Raw genomic sequence first — 10,125 nt, 5'->3', positions numbered from 1 at the left:
CTGGTGGTGGTGGAGGGGAGTCCCCATTACCTGTAAAGTGCTTTGAGTGGAGTCTCCAGAAAAGGGCTGTATACATGTAAGCAATTATTATTAGTAGTAGCATTAATGGCAGCAGGATAGACACTACTCCTCCACCCCATTTCTAGACATTGGAATTACAATCTGTCAGCTATCATTACCTCAACCTGCATCAAATAATAAGGCCTATTATTAAAGCTCATATTGCATGCTTTATCAGCATCTCCCTGCTGCCTGATAAAAAATACTTTTGTTATCCTTTAAGTTACAAATTACCCTTATTGCGTGGAAAGGTTCAAGTCAGAGCTTGTTTCAGAACAGACTGGAGGGTTCGACAGTGGTGTCCTTGGCACAATGTGTGTTCCATGATTCTCTGTGTGATCCATTTATAGAAAACCGGGCCTATCATCTGAGCCCTAGTATTATTTATTCCTAAAAAACTCAATTTCTCTCAAAGCTGCCATGTGGTTGTCACTCTTTCCTTACTTAAGTTGTTAAAAAAAGAATCAGACGTCTGCGTTTTAAAGTAAGACCGCAGTACATCTGTACATTTCTGACAAAGACTTGTTTTTTTTCGATCTGTAGAATTCACATCATATCGTTTATTTTATCCAGTGCCACTGTAGTAGTCAACCCATGTTACACACGCACTCTCGATGTCGCCATCTTTAAATTGTCCACCTCACTGCCTATATTTTTTTAACAAACAGTTTTATTGTAATTTAAAAGATCTATCCATAATATCTTCAAAAATGACAAAAAATGTGTATAGGCTCGCGGATAACATTTTCTTTTATGAGGTCTTTATAAAGAAGATGGCGGATTTTATAGCAGGCATATGTGTGGACGTCAATCTTCTGTGGGTCCTTGGAGTGGAGGTGACATTCAGTTCGGACAGAGTTGGAACCGGCGAAGGTGTCTTATGCTGTTTTAAAGCAGAAATTGAAGTAAAACCTCCCGGATAAAATGGCACAGGCGGCCCAAAGACTCGTTAAATCCGTGGTCACCAAGACACCACAATTAATAAGCGGTGAGATTCATTTTGTTTTGAAATTGCAAAAGTCAACTATTCTGGGTATTACAGGGAGGTCTGTCCATTTAGGCCAGACCTTTGGTTAAAATTACAAAGTAGTTTATACAGAAATTAAAGCCTATGCATTTGACTTTCTATTAAACCATTCTACGGATATATCTTGTTATATGTATATCTAAGCAGCTTATTTAAACCGTGCAAGTACCTATAGACTACGGTAGTTTGGAATTTAATTCTGGCTGCAGCGTACGATCAAAAAACCGGGTTGCGTACGACATATGCATTTATATAAAATAGAAAACACAAACTTAATCATTTTAAAATCAAATGAGTTACCACGACGTTCAATATATTGAAACTGTGCGACTCATTGTATTTTTTCCTTGGCCAAAACAACAAACGTTTTTGTTGCCTTGGTTGTGAGCCGGCCTAGCTTCCAGAGTTTCTATTATTTTTACTAACCCAACAAACGGGAGGTTTGACATTTTGATCTGTCGCAGTTCAAATCATTCTGCTGGAGCACTTGGCTGAACCCTGAATCCTGGAGTCCTGCACTAATTAATCTTTTCAGTGTCCGTTTACTCAGTGGGTTCCGAGGAGAGCTGCCGTCTGCATGTACCGGTGGTTTAACTGTAGTGTTTTCAGTGGCGAGTGTTGTTCTTTTCCAGCAAGAACAGACACCTTCAGTAATAAAAAAAAACCAAGAGGAGTATTGCTGTGTGATTTACAATGATGTCAGATTAACATGCTTTCTTCCTGGTGGCGTGCAAAGGGAACAGTGGTCAAGGCTACCAATGAAAACTGGGTTAGCTGATGCCCAGGAAGGCTTTCTGCTATGGTTTCTCACTGATAGGAGCCACTGATGCTGTGTTGCAGTGCTTTCACATAGTCCCGTTGAGATTAGCGATGTAGTTTACACTGCCGAGGAGCAGAATCCTCTCAATATATCGCACAATGCCATATATCTTTTTTAAAGAATTGGAAAATTGAGTGATTTAACAAAATACAAATTTTAGTACTTTGCAGGAGCACACTGCCTATATTTGGTGCTCTCGTTCACTGCGATTCCGTTCTGCCAGTCCTGATACAGCCTCTTGATTTTCTTGTTCTATAAGACCTGAGAAATGGTAAGTAGCACGTGTGCAGCATGAGATTCCCAAAACATGGTCAACGTGACAATGATCTTCTTTAGCAAGATTATATAAGAGCATAGAAAGCCTGCATCAGACCAGAGGCTAGTTTGTGTGGTTGCTAAAACCAATGTGAGGATTTCTTCCAGCCATTTCTTGAAAGAAGCTACGCTATGAGCTTTGAGACACCACGGCTGGGTAGCTTGTTCCAGACTCCTGCAACCCTTTGCGTAACGGAGTGTCTGCTGGTCCCAGATTTAAATGCACTTCTCCTTAATAATAATCACCTACGCACATCTTTCACCTTCCTGCAGGATCTTCACGGGTTTCCAAGACGGAAGGGAGGACAAAAGATGGTTTGTAGTGAAATAGTTTTCATGCACTGCCGTTTTTGCCTCACACCCTGCTTGTCTTGTGTTTTCAGCTACAGTGAACTACTCCAGGCCCCGGCTGGCCACATTCTGGCACTATGCCCGCGTTGAGCTGGTTCCCCCCACCCCTGCAGAGATCCCCCAGGCTATCGAGAGCGCCAAGGGGCTCGTCAAAGCTTTCCAGACTGGCCGACTTGCCCAGACCACAGTCAAGGTACTGTACGTGCAGCTCCCGGTGACTCTCAGTGGGTTGGCTTAAAGGCCGAAGCTCAGTTGACCATCTACAACAACTCTGCATTCATTTTGTTGCGTTAGAATTGCCGTGTGTTCCTGCCTTCCTGGTTAGGAGCAGAAAATTTGGGATTTTTCCCACCGGCTTCCAGCCATGAACGCTGTGTCCATGCACTGGGGAGATGGCTCTAATAGCCAACACCACCTTCAAACCACTTGTCTCCTAATGTGTCCCGGGCAGTAGAGCCCCATGGGGGAAGTTCACAGCCATTTGGATGTGAGGTGCATCCCTCACAGAGGGCACTGCATGCCGGCGCGTGCCCAGGTGGCCACAGGGGTGACTGGGTCGTCAGGAGAGCCCTGGCGAGCTAACCCCTTCCTGCCCAGGGCTGAGCTCAGCTACCTGTGTATCGCTGCCTGATAATCCCGATCCCAGACAGCCAGTGTCATGACCCAGGCTCGAACCCTTGATCAAAGAGCACAATCTGCAGTTGGGCAGGCACTTTTCCTGGCTGGGCCACATGGGGTGCTCTCAGACTTTTTTTTGTTGGGAGAGCTGCATACACATTGTTAGGACTGAAGCGATGAATGTTTTGTTTTAAGTTGAAAGTTTACAAGAACCCCCAAATCAAAAGTCGGGTGTTGTTCTGGACATTTGCTGTCTCTGAGCAGAAACATATGGGGAATTCTTTAAGCAGTCTCCCCTCTGGGATGTTTGATCTCTTATTTTGCACAGGGCTTAAGCAGAATTATTTCATGCTCTTGATATTTTTAATTATGGGAATTGTAAAAGAGTAAACCTATTCATTTGAACAGTTAAGAATGATGTCTTAAAGGAAATTATTCTAGACCCAGGACTGGATATAAGTGTGGCTTGTTATATACAGTACAAGTTAATTTTGCTTTAACTTTGTTCATCTGGTGTTCTTTGCCCTGCTCCTAGGACGCCTTGAGGAATGGTCTGGTCGCCACAGAAGTGCTCATGTGGTTCTACATTGGAGAGATCATCGGGAAAGGCAGTATTGTTGGATACAATGTGTAAAACATGAACTGTTCCATTGCAGAGTTTTTCTGCTGAGCTTTGTACACGCACTCACCTCCGGGTCCAACTGCTTGGAATCCAATAAAATCTGTATGTTCAACGACAGTACTGTGTGTTGATGTTCCTTTTGCTGTAGCTCTCAGAATGTTCCATCCTGCTCTGCATATTTACGAGCACGAGTGTGTAACCGCGTGTGACTCAGGTTTCTGTTTTTTCAGGCCTCGATCTGAAGACGTGGACAAACTCCTTTCTTGCACAGTCAAAATACATTTCTAGTATTAGATTATTTTATTTATGAGCACCTTAAAGGAATTCAGAAGCGCGGTATGAATCCAATGTATGTTTCCTGAGGATCGTATCTCAACAGCAGGAATATTAATAACATCAACATATAAAAACAGCTGGTTTCTATATGTTTAGAATTTTAACTTAGAACAGCTTTGCAGTTTTCAGGGCAAGTTGTGCAGTTGGAAGCAGCTGGACCAGTAAACTTTTCTCTTCAAAACCTTTGGTATTCTTTACTGTTCTTGGCTTATGCACATTTACAAAGTTGCTTCCAATGCACCATTAGTTCACACTCTTGATAAAATGTAATGTATAGTCACTTGGATTGATCTTCTGTGATTAATGGTGCTGTGGGTTCCAAAGACACTTTGCAGGGTTAAACATGCATTTGTCGTTGGATGAATATCACAATTTCTTGTTCTTCTCGTTGGCTCACACAAGCAGCTCCTGAATTTTCATATTGAAAATGTGAATTTCAATTGGTTTATGCGGGTTAATTTCTAATCCCTTTCACTGCCATTACATATGCCTCTGAAGGCAGGACAATAGTCCAGATAACTAGGTATGCAAAACAACCCATACACTGAATCCAGTCTCTGGGCCACACAAACTGCACTTAAATGATACTGAGTGTTAAATATAGGAGAGACATCATCTCTATAGTCCTTATGCCTATCCACACAGGTGCCACTAAATCGTGTACAAATTAGTAGTAAACATGCCTAAATATTATAATATAGTACTTGAAGCTCACTTGTAAAAAATGCAAGGTGTTCGATACCTGTATCGTTCATCGTTGTTTTCCCTCACCTTGCTATGATTCTGCACGTGACATAATTATCGCCTTTGCTAATCAGGTGCGCCCCTAATAAATGCGAGTGTTTGCGCAGGTGCGCCTTCTGGAGCGTTTTTTTTTAACAGATGTTCAGAAGTTGAGTCTGTTTTACACGGCTTGTGAAGTTATGTCTTGTTTTTGCTTTTCGAGGGGAGAAGTATCGGGACTCGACGAAGGGAGCAGTCCAAGTCCAAGTTCAAGCGGAATCTGGGGAGAGGATGTGTGCTTTGTGGCGACTGGGTTGCTCTAGTCTTCCTAACCATGTTAGTGTGTTTTTCTCTATCTCTGACCACTCTATTGGGTTATTCTACTTTTCTGAGATTTCTGTCATTCTAGCTTCAGTTCATCGGGTTGGAACGGGACTGTTCAGCTTGTTGCATTATGCGAGCCTTTTAAAAGTCTTGTGTTACGCACGACGCTGAGTTGCATGGGCAAGTCTTTAAAAAATGTCTTGAAAACGTAATTTAATAAAGGTCCAGGTGTTCAATACTCCATTAGCCTTGATGTCGTTTCTCCTCCGCTTAGAACTTTCCTCTGGTAGGATCTGTAGTAGACCTGCTCGCTGAATGGAGATGTGCGGAGGTTTCTGACTGGGTTTAGGTGGCGAGTCCGGCCAGGGAATTGAGCTCCCTTGACGTTTCTTTCAAACGTGATGCATGAAGCGATAGTTTTTTTTCCCCGTTTGCACGCCTGCTACTTAGTCTTTCTGGATTCAGCCAGTGTATCTTTTTATTAAACGCACCACAATAAATCGAGGATCTGTCCCACTTTCGTGTTTCTAAAGATCGATTTCATGCTTTAAAGTTATTCGAAATCTCGTGTAAATCTCGCAAGGTTGCTAACCCCCCCCCGCGTCCTTTGGTTTACCCTGGCTGTGTATAGAGCATAATCTTGACATGGTTAATTATACTTGTAATTGTTCAGCTTTTGTTCCCGGGCCCAGCCCAGGACTGCGCATAGACGAGCACAGCGCAAGTGCCGTTTACGGAAGCGTTATGGAAAACACACGATCGGGGCTCCCCTTCATCCCCGCCCTGGAATCTGAATACGACATACTGTTGCTGCGCTTATGTAATGGTTGCTTGGTGAATACACAGGTTCGGGGCCGCGCCCCCTCAGCACCCTGATCTTAGGGCAAGCAGGCAGAGTGTAAAATGGCGCACAGCTGTCGGTGGCGGTTCCCCGCTCGGCCCGGAGGGAGTAGCAACGCGGGCAGCGGGAGGAGAGCGGGCCGGATCAGGGTCACCGCCTCGCTCCGGACTGGCTCCGGGCCCCAGCCGAACGCGAGCGGGCTCGGGCCGGGCTTTGACGCCGCGTTGCAAGTCTCCGCTGCCATCGGCAACAACCTGCAGAAATTTCGGGATGTTTTTGGGGAGGCGAGTGGCTCCAGCAGCGGAGAGGTAAGACAGCAGCGAGCTGGGGAGACAGTGGCACAGGGCGGGTTGGGTGAGCCTGCCTCCGAGCGGCTCCCGCATTGACCTCCGGGTCCAAATGCTGCAACTTTTTTTTCCTGCTACCATCTTCTCTGATCATGTGCTGTTTTCCTCCCAGGCGCTGGGGCTGATCTTAGTGGCGAACTATTTCAAACGCGTTAAGTGATGTTTGGAGAAGAGGAGGAAAAGCAAAAAGGTGGTGGGTGGGAGGTCTCGTTTGATTCAGTTATTTAATGGGAAAGGACGGATTTGATGGGAAGCAGATACGGGATGCAGCGCAAGTTTATTCCGGGGTTGTGCCGTTGTTTGGGAAGGGGAGGGGGTGCTGGTGGGGGTGATAAGAGCTGGGATACAAGCGATCTTCATTCCCCCCCCCCCGCGTTGGGGCAGTTAGGGGCTGCTGCAGATAGATGCTGCTCCGAGTGGCTTTTACGGTCGGCGCGGCTCCCCTCCATTGTGCGGCGCTCAACTTTGCGCCGGGGACTGGACGGGCTCCGCACGCTCGGCGGGTCTGGTGAATTTGCAGCTGCGTGGTTTCGCGTCGCCCGGTCCGCCTGAGCTTGCGGGGCTGAGCCGAGAGGGAGGGAGGGAGGGAGAGAGAGACGAGTCTCCCTCGGCCACCCCAGCCCCAACCCCAACCCCGCCGCCTTCCCCGGCGTTTGTGACTGTGGCGACAGGAGGGAGGGAGGGAGAGGGGGATGAAAACAAAACGTCAACTCTCTCTTGACTCCGGGGTCCGCGCTGGCCTCTCAGCCCCCCAGAACCCCGCTGTCGGTCCTGAATCCCCCGGGCTGTTAAAAGCCCAACTTTGCGGTGGCATCGGAGGGGGGGGGGGGGGCATTTCCCCCCGATGGTTGTTTTTGTCTCCGGTGGGGGGGCACAAGGTGCTGTGCCCGACAACACCGCGAAAGCCACACTGTGCCAACTGGAGGGCTTCTTCTCTTCGTTTTTGTTTTTAGCATACGCCACAACGACGTCGCCCCCTTCCCCACTGCACGCCTGCTTAGTTTTTAAAAACGGGATGAGCCTCACGTCGCACCCCCCCCCCAGCGCTTTTCTGTTCTTGGTTTTTGGGAGGTGGTGGGGGAGATACGTATCGATAAACGTTTGTCAGTATGTTAGTAGTGCATATGTACGGAGTCCGTCCTGCTCCTCGTGTGCCCATTCACTCCGGTGCGCTGCGCTGCACGCCTACTTCCTCTGCCTCGCTACGTATTACAGTATCGGTGCTGATACATGAGAAAATGGGAGGTGGACTACCCCCCCCCCCCCCTCCTTCTGCATAATATATATAGTGCGTAGCAGCGAAATCATGTCGGCAACGTGCTGGCGTTGCACAGGATGCGATATCTGGCGAATGATAAATATCCGCGGAAGAAGATGGCAAGAGTCGCTGGCTGATATATCTTTAAAAAAAAAAATAACAGGGGAAAGGGGGGAGGGAACCGAGCTAAAGTACTGGGATTGTAAAGCTGTAAGCTGTAGCAACGAGGCACAGTTTGACATCGGAACACGGTGTTAATTTTTTTTTTTTGGGGAGGGGGGTGGTGGTGTTACAGTGTAACCGCCGTCTTCCCTTTCTGTAGCGGAGAAAAAAACCAAACTACGTGCTCTGAGCTGCGTGGACAGGTGAGGGCCGTTTTGAATGAGAAACCTCCTGCGCAGCAGAGAATTAAATATTTGCTTCGCAAGATTGAACTGTCAACAATCTCGCGTTAGCTCACGGTCCTCCACCGGCAGCGTGAGCTTCTCAGCAAGGCTGTATGTGACCGTTGGCGTCTTTACGCCAGGGGTATATTACTTGGCTGTGGCACAGGAGTGGCTGGATGTAGTCGTAACCCGTCCTGAAGTGAGGATGTGGTTATAGGGTTAACCCGAGTGTATACCAACATGAATAAAAATCAAGCGGAGCTCAGCTGTCCTGATTGTTGTTTTTGCTTTTCGACGAGGAGCACTCGGCTTGCTTTAAAAGACTCCCAAGTTCCCCCATGCTGGACGTTTCCCATCACCAACCCGAGAGTTAAAGAGGGGATTGAGGAAGAACCTGGGAACCGAAATTGTAAATACAGGCTCCTGAAAATGACTAATTATTAACTGGAGCTTAGTTCTAGAAATCCAGATAAGTTCTTTCTTTGTCTTCTGCTTCCCACTTAATCTTTTATCAGCAATAAAAGTGTTTTATTTCCTCACAGGAAACTGATACCACCTACTTTCTTGGCTGTTCTGTTATTTTGCAATTAAAGTAAATTTGGGGTTACCCTCTCTATTCCCAGGGAGCCCTAGATCAGTTAGTTTTAAGGGTAACCCCTTAAAAAACATAACCCATTTTTAGAGAATAGGAACTTGTAAGTTATTGATCAGGTAATCAAGTCATTGGTTTAATGAAGGGAAGTCTGGTCCTTGAAGCCTGAAGGATAGTTGGCGTGGCATAATCTCTAAATTGCTTAATTTTGAAAACATTTCCTTTAGCGATTGCAGTTATTTTTTTTTAGAGGATCTCAATTTCATGCTAATATAGAGATGATTGTAAGTAAGAGAAGGTCTTTCAGTGCACCCTGCCAATTTGGTAGCTGGTAGTTAATAGCTCAGAGGATCTCATCCAGCAATTTCTTCAATGATATCGGGGAATTGCCTTCAGTTGTTCCATACTCCCACCACCCTTTGTGTAAAGAAGTGCCCCCTGTTCTTGATGTTAAATGCACTTACACATAGTTTCAACTTGCGTCCTCTGGTTTGTGTTTCGCTGTTAATTTTGAAGAAGTCCTCTGTGCTGACTTGTTCAGTGCCTTTGAGAATTTTGAGTACAGTCCTTTCTGCTATACTGCGATAGTTGCGCTATACAAGATGGCGCAATAAAAATAACAGGGTTTATGGGGGACAAAATAGGGCTGGGGCAGACCACCAGAAATATTACTCAAAAGTGACACAGATATAATAGTTAGCCTAACACAAAGGATAGCACAGTTTAAATAAATGTACATTTAACACTTTATCTTGACGAAAATTGATAACTCGATAGGGGTGGCTGAGTCATGAAGACGGGGACTGAGGGGTCCTCACCATCACCTTCACCTGTTGTTGTGCAGGGTTGGGACGAAAAACTATTAATCCAGATGGTTACTTGTATTCTGACTGTTTCTTGGGGGCTGGTTTAAAAAAAAGACAACTAGTTTTTGCTGCTTTGCCGTTTTTCTTCTTTCGTAAAGGAGCTGTTCATAGGGTAAGACCTTATTCCACGAGCAGCTGTCCCGCCGCGTTCTGCATTAAAATCGTCGTCTTCTGAGAGCGGCGACTGCTTCTCAGCTGCCCTCAGGATAGGAGACAAAAGAGAAGAGGGAAAGCTCTTGTGGTGCTGCATCCTGGACCTCATCTTCTTCATATTCATTGTCCACTTCCCCCTCAGCAATAAGTTGTTCTAGATCAGCTGCGGAGAGTTGGATCTTCTGTCCTCTCAGGAGTCGCTCCATCTCCTCAAGTGGCTGTGATCTCACCGGTTTGCTGGCACCCAGGCTTGTTCCAGAAATACAGCTTGCTTTAATTTTTTCTGCATCGTCTTGGATGGGGCGTACCGTCGACTCCTTAATTCTTGTCGCACGAACGATATCCCATGTTCTTTCTTTACGTTCAAAGCCCTTTATGACATGTAGCTTCTCTTTTGAGTGTTAAAGCCTTTCTTTTACATTCACAATCTGCAATTTTCTCACCAGGATGCTTCCCGTAAACATCCTTGTCACTTTGTCCTCCCAG

General features: G+C 46.0%; 2 protein-coding genes across 5 annotated transcripts in view; both read left to right on the top strand.

Annotated features, from left to right (window-relative positions):
- The first annotated feature begins 867 nt into the window (after positions 1-867).
- On the top strand, positions 868-3,930 carry atp5mg (ATP synthase membrane subunit g). The gene is made up of 3 exons (XM_088619428.1): positions 868-1,048; positions 2,606-2,766; positions 3,727-3,930. Exons 1-3 carry the CDS (start codon positions 985-987, stop codon positions 3,823-3,825), a joined length of 324 nt encoding a protein of 107 aa, XP_088475554.1. The 5' UTR covers positions 868-984; the 3' UTR covers positions 3,826-3,930.
- Positions 3,931-6,035: 2,105 nt separating this feature from the next.
- kmt2a (lysine (K)-specific methyltransferase 2A) overlaps positions 6,036-10,125 on the top strand; it is a 61,995-nt gene continuing 57,905 nt past the window's right edge. For all 4 annotated transcript variants that reach the window (XM_088619834.1, XM_088619833.1, XM_088619835.1 and 1 more), the window contains exon 1: positions 6,036-6,345. In XM_088619834.1, coding sequence (XP_088475960.1) covers positions 6,100-6,345 — 246 coding nt within the window. In that variant the 5' untranslated portion in view covers positions 6,036-6,099. The remainder of the gene's footprint in view (positions 6,346-10,125) is intronic.

The sequence above is a fragment of the Lepisosteus platostomus genome, chromosome 25, assembly GCF_059453375.1.
Source record: "Lepisosteus platostomus isolate fLepPlt1 chromosome 25, fLepPlt1.hap1, whole genome shotgun sequence".
Lineage (NCBI taxonomy): Eukaryota > Metazoa > Chordata > Actinopteri > Semionotiformes > Lepisosteidae > Lepisosteus > Lepisosteus platostomus.
This window is presented reverse-complemented; position numbering and strand designations above follow the sequence as displayed.